At 50.1% G+C, this 13,409-nt stretch overlaps 1 protein-coding gene across 1 annotated transcript in view; it reads left to right on the forward strand.

Annotated features, from left to right (window-relative positions):
* Positions 1–13,409, forward strand: part of LOC135898230 (uncharacterized) — a 516,585-nt gene that overhangs the window by 390,526 nt on the left and 112,650 nt on the right. Inside the window, exon 7 of the mRNA XM_070539355.1 lies at positions 3,343–3,451. Within this exon, the coding sequence (XP_070395456.1) occupies positions 3,343–3,451 (109 nt within the window). The remainder of the gene's footprint in view (positions 1–3,342; positions 3,452–13,409) is intronic.

Genomic DNA, 13,409 nt, shown 5'->3' on the forward strand with positions numbered 1-13,409 from the left:
TCATGCACACGGTGTTAGCAGGATTGAAGTGGCAGACCTGCCTTGTTTACTTGGATGACGTCGTCGTCTTCGCCGAAAATTTCGACGATCACCTTAGGCGGCTTACGACAATACTAGAGGCCATCAAGTCATCAGGGCTCACTCTGAAGCCAGAAAAATGCCGCGTCACTTACGACGAGCTTCTGTTCCTAGGCCACGTCATCAGTAAATCCGGAGTACGCCCCGACCCCCAGAAAACAGCTGCCATCGCAAAGTTCCCGCAGCCCACCGACAAGAAGGCAGTGCCTAGATTCTTTGGCATGTGTGCCTACTACAGGCGCTTTGTCAAGGACTTTTCACGCATCGCCGAGCCGTTGACACGTCTAACTAAATGTGATGTTGAGTTCAAGTGGGAAACGCCGCAGGCCGACGCATTTGAAGAACTCAAACGACGCATGCAGTCACCGCCGGTACTTGCGCACTTCGACGAGTACGCCGATACAGAAATCCATACTGACGCCAGTAGCCTAGGCCTCGGTGCCATTCTAGTCCAGAGGAAAAACGGAGTTGAACAGGTGATATCTTACGCTAGCCGGTCACTGTCAAAAGCGGAAGGGAACTATTTACGACCGAAAAGGAATGCCTCGCCATCGTTTGGGCTACAGCTAAATTTCGCCCTTATCTTTATGGCAGGCCATTCAAAGTCGTCAGTGACCATCACGCGTTGTGTTGGCTAGCGAGTATAAAGGATCCTTCAGGACGACTGGCGCGGTGGAGCCTCAGACTACAAGAATACGACATCACTGTAACCTACAAGTCCGGACGAAAACACTCCGATGCCGATTGCCTATCACGCACCCCCATTGACCCGCCGCCGCAAGATGACGAAGATGACGACGCCTTCCTTGGCATGATAAGCGCGGAAGACTTCGCTGAACACCAACGGGCAGACCCGGAGCTAGAAGGCCTGGTGGAATATTTGGAAGGGCACACCGACGTTGTCCCCAGGGCATTTAAGCGCGGATTATCTTCCTTCACGCTTCAAAACAATCTCCTCGTGAAGAAGAACTTTTCACCAGTCCGCGCCAACTACCTTCTTGTTGTCCCGTCAGGACTTCGTCCAGAAGTATTGCACGCCCTACATGACGATCCGACCGCTGGACACCTCGGTTTTTCCCGGACACTATCGAGGATACAAGAAAAGTATTATTGGCCGCGCCTGACCGCCGACGTCGCCCGTTATGTCAGAACATGCCGAGACTGTCAGCGACGCAAGACACCGCCGACAAGGCCAGCCGGATTACTACAGCCAATCGAGCCTCCTTGCCGACCATTCCAGCAGATCGGGATGGACTTGCTGGGACCCTTTCCGACGTCAATAACCGGAAATAAGTGGATCGTCGTGGCGACGGACTACCTCACCCGCTTCGCTGAAACAAAAGCACTGCCGAAAGGTAGCGCAGCCGAAGTGGCGAAATTCTTTGTCGAAAACATCCTGCTGCGACATGGCGCCCCAGAAGTCCTCATCACCGACCGAGGAACGGCCTTTACAGCGGAGCTCACCCAAGCCATTCTGAAATACAGTCAGACAAGGCACAGGAGGACAACGGCTTACCACTCGCAGACGAATGGTCTTACGGAGCGGTTGAATAAGACCCTCGCCGACATGCTAGCGATGTACGTCGACGTCGAACACAAGACCTTGGATGCCGTCCTGCCGTACGTAACATTCGCTTATAACACGGCGGTACAAGAAACAACACAGATCACGCCGTTCAAGCTGGTCTACGGCAGGAACCCGACGACGACGCTTGACGCCATGCTACCGCACGTAACTGACGAAGAGAATGTTGACGTCCCTAGCTATCTCCAGCGCGCCGAAGAAGCCCGACAGCTCGCCCGCCTGCGAATCAAGAGCCAGCAGAGGACCGACAGCCGACACTACAACCTCCGACGACGCTTCGTTGAGTACCGACCTGGCGACCGTGTTTGGGTCTGGACCCCGATACGCCGACGAGGACTCAGTGAGAAACTACTCCGACGCTATTTCGGACCCTACAAGGTCATCCGACGTATTGGCGCTCTGGACTATGAGGTCGTGCCAGATGGCATTTCGCATTCACAGCGGCGCCGCGCACGATCTGAAGTGGTCCACGTGGAGCGCCTTAAACCCTTTTACGGACGCTGACGAACTTCGTCATTTTTGTTCTTTTCTTTGCTACGAGTGCTTTTGTTTATTACCTTCGTTTGTTTGCAGCATCGGGTCGATGCTTTTTAAGAGGGGGGTATTGACACGTGCACTTAGCTTTATCGGGCGACCACGTTTCGCCACTTAACAACTGTAATCGCACAGCGAGGGACGCGCCTGCATGTATCCGACGTTTCTGGAAAGTTATCGATGCTTCTACCCGGCTGTCTGCTGTCGTCGAACCTTGTGTTATCTGATTTCATCGTGTAACGCGAATGGTGTAGAACTTTGTGGAAGGCACGCGGGTCCGAACGATTAGTCTGGAACATTCGACGACTGCTCTATAAAAGCCGACGTGCTTGACCCACTGATCAGATTTTCGATGATCGCCGACTGTGTTCGCCGCTATCGTTGTGCTATAAGTGTAGCCTGTTTTGTGGGCACAGGTTCGCCAAATAAAATTTAGTTTTGTCGTTCACAGTGTTGCTACTGTGTCCTTCAACGTCACCACCACGTGACACTATTATGCAATTATTTTGCAGATATATGTTTTCACAGGACAGAGAGATTTTTCTGATGTACTGGCCACAGAAAGCTTTCGCACTAAAATGGGCACTTCAAATGATAGTGAATACATCATAAATCGTTCTTTGCCTTTTTCAAGATTAAAAATCATGCAAAAAGGTACCACAGATCGAAAAGGCTGATCTGCATCCTCGCTGATAAGGCTGCTACAAATCTGCTAAAGCGCCTAGAAAAAGGTAGTCGCTGTAACCAATCTTCCTTTGTGGTTACACCAATCTCTTTTATGTTTTTCTCTTAAGAGTGACCAAGCACGCTTTCTGCTGTCTTCATTATCAGCGCCAAAGCGCCACTTTCATGTGTAAATCCTGATGAACATCAGTGCACCGCTCGACACTGTTAAACACTTGTTCTGTTTCCCTCGTAGCATCGCTCTAGTTCTTTACGTTTGAAAGGTAGCCTGAAGGTTGGGGGGGGGGGGGATTTCTGTTTATCTAATGTGTGTCCTGACGTTTATCTTGTTAAAGAAGCGACCACAACTGCCCAAGCTAGTAGAGAGCCTGAATCACTGCATCGGCGTTAGAGCACAGACAAATAAACTCTAACTGCTGATGTTTCCTACTGACAGATGCCGTGCGGTGTTTATGTTGCAGGAATTATCCAGTCACCATAATCGTGACATGCGGTCACACGTGGAAGGCCTCTTATGATGATGTTATACGTGTGCCACAACTATGGATAGGACCAAAAATGACCAACTTGGTGAGTATCAGATTGAAAAGTAAGTGCTAGCGCACTCTAAATGGTAATAATACTTTCAGAAATTGCGCATGTAAGTGCACCGATGTAAAGGTCAGCCGTCATATTCGCATGGGTGTTTTCGGCTTAATGAAATCATATAGAAAGGCAGGAAGTGCATTGAGATATATACATATTCGTGTGCAGAGGAGATCGGTTTACTTGCAAGATGATCGAGGGCGGATCGATCGAGGGTGGATCGAGTGTGGATCAGAGAGCAAACAACTCCTCTGGGAGTTGCACTTATGCATGAGCATTATGCCACTTGCTCATCTCTACGCAGCCCTGTGCCATTATCAATATTATGAAACTTGATCCAACCAATACAAACGACAGCAGTGCGGCAACATGAACTGCTGCCGACGGAGGTGCAAAGTGAATTGATCGCGCAAGCAAACGCCTGCACGTGGCGGCGCCAGGTTTGGTGATAACGTTCCGATAATCATAAGCCGTTATCGCTCTACAGCGATAGCGGCTTATCCATGGGCGTCAAACCTATTTGAAGCGTGCTTAACTCCAGGGGTGACTGCGGCTGGCGTGGCCGATAGTGCCAAATCTTGAAGGCGACATGCGATGCGGACAGAGTGCCGACTGCTGTTAGCTCTGCGCGATTTGTTTTGGCCGCTTTGCATTGAAAAGACCCGCCGGCCCAAATGTTGAAAGCAATCTCTGAAAGGGGGAAGGTGCGGCTTGAGCTGAGAGCTTCGTGAGTATTCGTTTTCGGCATTCATTTCACGCTGAGGCGACATGCAGCACCAATGTTATTTCGCTCTGAGCAGTGCACTTTATCTTGAAGACGATTGCCTACCATGAAGGATGGACTGACAGATGGTTTGTCAAGTTGAGTACACATATGAATTTAAAATGAGGCTGGGGAGGCCATGTAATGCGTATGGTGGAGAAACGGTAGACCATTGTAGTCATAGAATTGGTACCAAATGAAGGGAAGTGCGTTGAGGGCAGGAGCAAACTAGGTGAGGCGGTGACATGACGAAATAAGCAGGTGCATGTTGGAAACAGCCAGCGCAAGACGGGGCTAATTGGAGCTCGCAGGCAGAACAAGCCTTCGTCGTGCATATATATATATATATATATATATATATATATATATATATATATATATATATATATATATATATATATATATTGCCACGACAAACTTGGTGACATTCAAGTTGCGCGCCCTTTGCACTGGGCACTGTGCACGCCGTACAGTGGCGTTGTTCAGCAACAACAGGCAGCGATATTCGTGGCACGGGCAGCCAGTTGGACCCGGCTCGCATGCGCCACGCGCACGAGGTGTCACGCGAGGAGAAGAGGAAGACGGTTCGAGCCCAGCTTGAGAACACGACTGCCGCGGATTTCTGCGCGATCTCAGTGACTTTTACTAGTGGGCACAAGTTCGCCTTTAATAAATATCCTTGTTTTACTAACATCGTTACATTTCTGGTGGAGGTGCGGGGTATGAGTCGAAGCCCCACGAACGAAAGTCAGCGTAGCCCCGACAACCCGCGAGTCCATCCCGTGGAACTGACACCTGTACACCAGCGGACCAGCCGCCGTCTTCGCGGTGACTCGCCCGAATTGTGTACCGCGGGTTGCCTACTCAGGCAACCCGCGGTACACAGTAGTGGAGCAGTTGCGACGACCGTTCCCTACCCATCGACAGTACGCAGTGCACCTCGTCTACTGGAACCACCGGCTGCCTATCAGCCTTTAGCACGTAGTGCACCTCGTTTTGAGGAACAAAGGCCCCGGAAAAGTGACGTCTGTCGTGACCACGAGCGTAGGCCTCTGTGTTTCCACTGCGGAGAAGCGGGTCACCTGTATAGGTTCTGCCCGTACCGTCAAGTTGGGTTAAGGGGTTTTCCCTTAAGCGCACCATGCCCCCGAAACGGTGAACGGCCAGCGGAGATAGAAGAATACTTGTCGACGCGCCAAAGCCCCGTTACTCCTCGCCAACATCAACCACGGGCACCGTCGCCCATGCACTACCGATCGCCTAGCCCACGCGCGTCTCCAAGATCGCCTAGGCGTCGTTCACCAAGCCCACACCAGGAAAACTGAAGCAAGCGACCTGTGGAGGTGAGGCCGCTGATAACCAGAGTTATGAAGATCCTCCAACGCGATTCCTGTGCGGTGACGAGATAATTCCAGTCTACAGGTGCAGGAACGAAACGATTACGTCAGATTTGCGGTTGATAATAGACGGATGCGAGCTGAATGCCTTAGTCGACACCGGCGCTGATTATTCAGTAGTAGGCTTCAAGATGGCGAAGCACCTTAAAAAAGTTGTGACGAAGTGGACTGGTCCGCAGATACGCACGGCAGGCGGCCATCTTATTACGCCCCTTGGCCGATGCACCGCAAGACTTACGATAAAAGGCTTCACATACGTTTCTGACTTTATTGTACTGCCAGAATGTTCACGGGAACTTTTATTGGGAATGGATTTTCTACAAGCTAACGGCGCCATAATTAACCTACCTAGGTCCAGTGTATCTTTCTCGACAAAACAAGCTATACCTGTGGAAGAATCGGAGGAGCGACGTCTCGCTGCACTGCGCGTCGTCGACGATGACGTAACTGTGCCGCCACGCTGCAGTATAATGGTTCTTGTGGAGAATGAAAGATTTTCTGACCGCGAAGGCATAGCACATGGAAACATAGAGCTCCTTTTCAACAATGGCTCGGGGCCTTGTTCAGTTAAGCGATGGCCGTGCAAATGTCGCACTTACAAATTTCGGTAATGAATTCCAACATATCGCACAAGGAACAGCTATTGCCTCTTTCCACGAGTTCTGTGAAGCGACCGAATTATGCAGCCTAACTACGTCAACTGCCCTGCCAGGAACCTGCAGTGTCGACAGATCAATTACCGTCAACCCGAGACTCCCTGAAGCCCGAAAGAAACAGATATATGCCCTGATAAAGGATTTTTCTGACTGCTTCTCCACGTCCTCGAAGGTACGGCGCACGTCTGTTACGAAGCACAGAATCATAACAGAGGACGCCACAAGACCGGTATGCCAGCACCCGTATCGAGTGTCACCAAAAGAAAGGGAGGTCATCAAGAAGCAAGTAGAAGAGATGCTTTCAGATGACGTTATTCAGCCTTCCAGCAGTCCATGGGCGTCTCCCGTAGTGCTGGTTAAGAAAAAAGATAACACGCTTCCATTCTGCGTCGACTGCCGTAAACTGAACAGCGTAACCAAGCGGGATGTGTACCCCCTTCCGCGTATCGACGATACGTTAGATCGGCTCCGATGTGCAAAGTTTTTCTCCTCCCTGGATCTCAAGAGTGGATATTGGCAAATAGAGGTGGATGAACGGGACCGTGAAAAGACAGCATTCGTAACCCCTGATGGCCTCTACGAATTTAAAGCACTTCCATTCGGCCTTTGTTCCGCACCCGCAACGTTCCAGCGAATGATGGACTCTGTGCTTGCAGGATTGAAATGGCAGTCATGCTTAGTGTATTTGGATGATGTGGTCGTATTTTCCACCACATTTGACCAACATCTAGAGCGCCTGCGACTAGTGTTAGAAGCTATTCGCGCAGCAGACTTGACAATTAAGCCGGAAAAATGTCAATTCGGCTTCGATGAACTTCGGTTTCTCGGACACGTTATCAGTGCTGAAGGCGTTCGGCCAGATCCCGAAAAGACAGCAGCTGTTGCGAGGTTCCCGACACCCACAGACAAAAAGTCGGTGCGCCGTTTCTTGGGTTTATGCGCATACTACAGAAGATTTGTAGAAAACTTTTCAAACATTGCTGAGCCTCTTACAATACTGACAAGAGAAGATCAACCTTTCATGTGGAAAAGCGAACAACAAGACGCCTTTGACGAGTTAAGGAAACGCCTGCAAGCTTCTCCCATCCTTGCCCATTTTGATGAGACAGCCGACACTGAAGTTCATACCGATGCGAGTAACGTTGGCCTCGGTGCCATACTTGTGCAGTGGAATAACGGCCAGGAGAAAGTAATTGCTTATGCCAGCCGTAAGCTCTCGAAAGCAGAGGCTAACTACACCGCAACCGAGAAAGAGTGCCTTGCAGTCATATGGGCAATATGTAAATTTCGGCCCTACCTCTATGGTAGACCATTCCGAGCAGTCAGCGATCACCATTCGCTTTGCTGGCTGGCGAATCTCAGGGATCCATCCGGACGACTAGCAAGATGGAGCCTTAGGCTTCAAGAGTATGACATTACTGTCGTATACCGATCCGGGAGGAAACACAGCGATGCCGACTGCTTGTCTCGCGCACCCGTCGAGACACCTGTGTCAGAAGAAGAGGATTTCCCGTTCCTTGGCATTGTTGACGCGTCACAAATTGCTCAACAACAACGAGATGACCCGGAATTGCTTCCACTTATACAGCGCCTGGAGGGACTCGACGTTCAACTGCCGCGTATTTTCTCTAGGGGGCTATCCTCGTTCTGTCTGCGAGGACGTGTACTCTACAAGAGAAACTTCGAGAACAGCGAGACAAAGTTTTTACTTGTCGTACCCACCTCTATGCGAGAAGAAATTTTGCATGCCTGTCACGATGAGCCGACGTCTGGACACATGGGTGTGAGCCGTACAGTCGCCAGGATTCGTCTGAAATACTACTGGCCCAAGTTATTAGCATCAGTGCAGCACTACGTCAAGACTTGTCGCGAGTGCCAAAGGCGCAAGACCCCATCCTGAAAACCGGCCGGCCTCCTCCAGCCAATAGAGCCACCAAACGCCCCATTCCAACAAGTCGGTATGGACCTCCTTGGACCCTTCCCAACATCATCTTTAGGCAAAAAGTGGATAGTTGTGGCCACGGACTATCTGACCCGTTACGCAGAAACTGATTCCCTGTACAATGGAACGGCTGTCGAAGTTGCAAAATTCTTTGTCCACAATATCGTGCTCAGGCATGGCGCTCCCACAGTTGTTATTACCGATCGTGGAACGGCCTTTACTGCGGACCTAATGAAATGCTTGTTGCGAATGACACATACTGATCATAGGAAAACTACGGCGTACCACCCTCAGACAAACGGTTTAACTGAACGCCTTAACAGAACACTGACCGACATGCTTTCGATGTATGTCGACGTTGAACATAGGCTGTGGGACGAAATTTTGCCATACATCACCTTCGCATATAATACGGCCGTTCAGGAAACAACACGAGTCACCCCGTTTGAACTTGTATTCGGCCGAGCCGTATCCACAACTTTGGATGCTATGTTGCCGTTAGATGAAGAAACCCATAATTCATCTGACCTGGATGATTTCTTGCAACGAGCCGAGGAGGCACGACAGCTGGCAAGGTACCGAATACGCCGCCAACAACGCATCGACTCCAGCCGGTACAACCAGCGCCGTCGTGAAGCTCATTACCAGCCCGGTGACAAGGTGTGGGTATGGACCCCAGTGCGCCACCGTGGATTGTCTGCAAAGCTTCTATGCAGATACTTCGGCCCTTACGAAATACTTCGTCGTATAAGCGACGTCACTTACGAAGTGAAATCCGCTGGACACGAGAGCCCAAGGCGGCGCAACTCCACGAAAGTTGTACATGTTGTCCGCATGAAACCCTACCAGGAGAGGTCATGAACAACAGCAACAACAACAAAAAAAGTGAGCGCCCACAGGAACCCCTACATCCTCTCACGCATCGGGCCGATGCGGTAAGGAGGGGGATAATGCCACGACAAACTTGGTGACATTCAAGTTGCGCGCCCTTTGCACTGGGCACTGTGCACGCCGTACAGTGGCGTTGTTCAGCAACAACAGGCAGCGATATTCGTGGCACGGGCAGCCAGTTGGACCCGGCTCGCATGCGCCACGCGCACGAGGTGTCACGCGAGGAGAAGAGGAAGACGGTTCGAGCCCAGCTTGAGAACACGACTGCCACGGATTTCTGCACGATCTCAGTGACTTTTACTAGTGGGCACAAGTTCGCCTTTAATAAATATCCTTGTTTTACTAACATCGTTACAATATATATATATATATATATATATATATATATATATATATATATATATAAATATATATATATATATATATATATATAGACAGCTGTAAAGCCTCAACGGTTTATTTCGCAGCTCGCGCGCTGAAACAGATGACGCTGGCCGTGATGATGAATATATACCGATGAAGAAGCTGAAGGGATAATATAATGCTCACACAATTTCCCCCGCGTGTAGAAGCGGCCAGCCTGGCCGCTGGTTATGGCAGGTAACGCCGTATGAAAGGCTTGAAACGCGAAACATGCACAATCTCTGTGGCACGGCAGCGGCCGTCCAAAGGCGGAACAACTGGAGTGACACGATAGTTCACTGGCGAATTCTGTTCCCGAACAATGTAGGGCCCGATAAAACGGGACTGAAATTTATCGCACAATCCAGGAGCGCGAACTGGGGTCCACAGTAACACTTCGTCTCCAGGGTGGAAGGAAACGACACGGTGAGATGCATCATAGCAAATTTTGCGGTCCTGTAGACTGGCGTCGCTGTTGAGGCGGGCACGTTCGCGACACTGGGCAATGCGCGAAACGAACTGCTCACACACTGATGTGGACGAAGGCACGGGGACACCGAAGAAAGAAACGTCGAGGATACTGAGCGGTTGGCGACCATACACAAGGAAAAAGGGCGAGTACCCCGTAGTGCGTTGGACAGCCGTGTTGTATGCGAAAGTGACGAATGGTAGAACGACATCCCAATTGGTGTGGTCAGGGTTGATGTACATAGATATCATGTCGGACAGCGCGCGATGAATGCGCTCTGTGAGACCATTAGTTTGAGGGTGGTAGCTGGAAATCGTTCTATGGATGGTATTGGACGCACGTAGAACATCGTCGAGGAGTTTAGAGAGAAAGGTCCTACCGCGGTCACTCAAAAGGACACGTGGGGCTCCGTTTCGTAAAAAGATGTCTTCCAAGAAAAAAGGTGCAACCTCCGCAGCGGATCCCGAAGATAGTGCGGCTGTTTCAGCGTACCGTGCCAAGTGGTATACAGCTGTGATGATACATTGTTTACCGCCGGTGGTTAAGGGTAGCGGTCCATAGAGGTCGATACCAACGACTGCGAAAGGAGCTTCAGTACACGGGAAAGGTTGGAGCAGTCCAGACGGAGGTGAGGTTAGTCGTTTGCGGTGTTGGCAGAGCGAACAGGAAGCCACGTATTTCGCTACGCTGGTTGCAAGTCCAGGCCAAGAGAAGCGGCTGCAAATTCGCTCATAGGTTTGATGGAAACCAAAGTGACCGCCAGTGGGATCGTCGCGAAAGGTCTCCAATATCTGGGCCCGAAGTGATCGGGGAACGACAGGAACCCAATGGTGTCCTTCGGGATGAAAAACGTACCGGTATAATATCGAATTTTCGATCTTGAAGTTCTTCAACTGCCGATGGAGCGGAGCGTAGGTGTGCGAGATGATCCGCGAATAGTTCCATAACGGAGTGGCAGTAGAAGTCATTACGTTGGCTAGAGACAAACGTATGAGAATGGCTGGATGGGAGCCGGTCGAGAGCAGCGAGCGAAGGGAATGCAGGCGGCGCGCTCTGCGGTTTGCTCACGAAAGGTGGTAAGCAAGCAAGCAGCGTTTGAAGACGGTGGTAGGGGACAACGAGAGAGAGCATCGGCATCCTGGTGTTTCTTTTCGGTCTTGTAGGTGACGTCGAAGTCGTATTCTCGTGAACGAAGTATCCAACGGCCGAGACGTCCCGTTAAATTTTTTAGCGTCGCCAACCAGCACAAGGCGTAGTGGTCAGTAACGACCGTAAAGTGGCGGCCGTGCAGATAAGGTCGAAATTTTTGGAAGGACCAAACAACGGCGAGATACTCTTGCTCGGTAATTGTATAATTTTTCTCTGCAGCTGTTAGCGTGCGACTTGCGTATGCAACCACACGTTCTTCAGAATTTCGCTGACGTTGCAGAAGAACAGCGCCGATACCGTGTCCGCTGGCGTCGGTATGTAGAAGAGTGGGTGCGGTGTTGTCGAAATGACAAAGCACAGCTTCGGACATGAGGGCACACTTCAGGGCGTTAAAAGCAGTTTGGCATTCGTCCGACCTTACGTAGGGAGCTCCAGAAGCAAGGAGTTGATGGTGCGGCGCCGCAATGGTGGCAATGTTACGTATGAAGCGCCGAAAATACGAAGCTGGGCCAAGGAAGCTACGCAAGTCTTTGGCACGTCGAGGCCTGGGGAAGCGGAGGACAGTGGTAATCTTGTCGGGGTCGGGTCGAAGGCCCTCCTTGCTGACAAGGTGTCCGAGCACTTTAATGGTTTTGCTGGCGAAGTGGCACTTTTTTGTGTTCTCCTGAAGGCCTGCAGCTGAGAGGCATGTCAAGACTTCGTCGATGCGCTGCAAGTGCTGATGGAAGGTCGACGAAAATATGACGATGTCGCAAGGTAGCACAAGCAAGTCTTCCACTTTATGCCCCGTAGTACGGTGTCAATCATCCGCTCAAATGTGGTGGCAGCATTACACAGGCCGAAAGGCATTACGTTAAATTCGTAAAGTCCAACGGGTGTGGCTGAAGCAGTTTTTCTTGTCTGCTTCGTGTATCGTGATCTGCCAGTATCCGGAGCGTAAATCATCATCATCATCAGCAGCAGCAGCCTGGTTACGCCCACTGCAGGGCAAATGCCTCTCCCATACTTCTCCAACTACCCCGGTCATGTACTAATTGTGGTCATGTTGTCCTTCCAAACTTCTTAATCTCATCCACCCACCTAACTTTCTGCCGCCTCCTGCTACACTTTCCTTCCCTTGGAATCCAGTCCGTAACCCTTAATGACAATCGGTTATCTTCCCTCCTCATTACATGTCCTGCCCATGCCCATTTCTTTTTCTTGATTTCAACTAGGATGTCATTAACTCGCGTTCGTTCCCTCACCCAATCTGCTCTTTTCTTATCCCTTAACGTAACACCTATCATTCTTCTTTCTATAGCTCGTTGCGTCGTCCTCAATTTAAGTAGAACCCTTTTCATAAGCCTCCGGGTTTCTGCCCCGTACGTGGATACTGGCAATACGCAGCTGTTATACACTTTTCTTTTGAGGCATAATGGCAACCTGCTGTTGCCATTATGCCTGCCAAACGCACCCTGCCAATTCGTATTCTTCTGATAATTTCAGTCTCATGATCCGGATCCGCGGTCACTACCTGTACTTAGTAGATGTATTCCCTTACCACTTCGAGTGCCTCGCTACCTATTGTAAACTGCTGTTCTCTTCCGAGACTGTTAAACATTACTTTAGTTTTCTGCAGAATAATTTTTAGACCCACTCTTCTGCTTTGCCTCTCCAGGTCAGTGAGCATACATTGCATCTGGTCCCCTGAGTTACTAAGCAAGGCAATATCATCAGTGAATGGCAAGTTACTAAGGTATTCTCCATTAACATTGATCCCCAATTCTTCCCAATCCAGATCTCTGAATACCTCCTGTAAACACGCAGTGAATATCATTGGAGAGATCGTATCTCCCTGCCTGACGCCTTTCTTTATTGGGATTTTGTTGCTTTCCTTATGGAGGACTACGGTGGCTGTGGAGCCGCTATAGATATCTTTCAGTATTTTTACATACGGCTCGTCTACACCCTGATTCCGCAATGCCTCCATGACTGCTGAGGTTTCAGCTGAATTAAACGGTTTCTCGTAATCAATACAAGCTATATATAAGGGTTGGTTATATTCCGCACATTTCTCTATCACCTTATTGATAGTGTGAATATGGTCTATTGTTGAGTAGCCTTTACGGAATCCTGCCTGGTCCTTTGGTTCACGGAAGTCTAAGGTGTTCCTGGTTCTATTTGCAATTACCTTAGTAAATACTTTGTAAGCAACGGACAGTGTGCGTAGATCAAGGCTGGAGAAATACTCCTCGCCTTGTAATGAATCTAACGCATCATCCATTCGGGGCAGTG

This window comes from Dermacentor albipictus, chromosome 5 (assembly GCF_038994185.2).
Source record: "Dermacentor albipictus isolate Rhodes 1998 colony chromosome 5, USDA_Dalb.pri_finalv2, whole genome shotgun sequence".
Taxonomy (NCBI): domain Eukaryota; kingdom Metazoa; phylum Arthropoda; class Arachnida; order Ixodida; family Ixodidae; genus Dermacentor; species Dermacentor albipictus.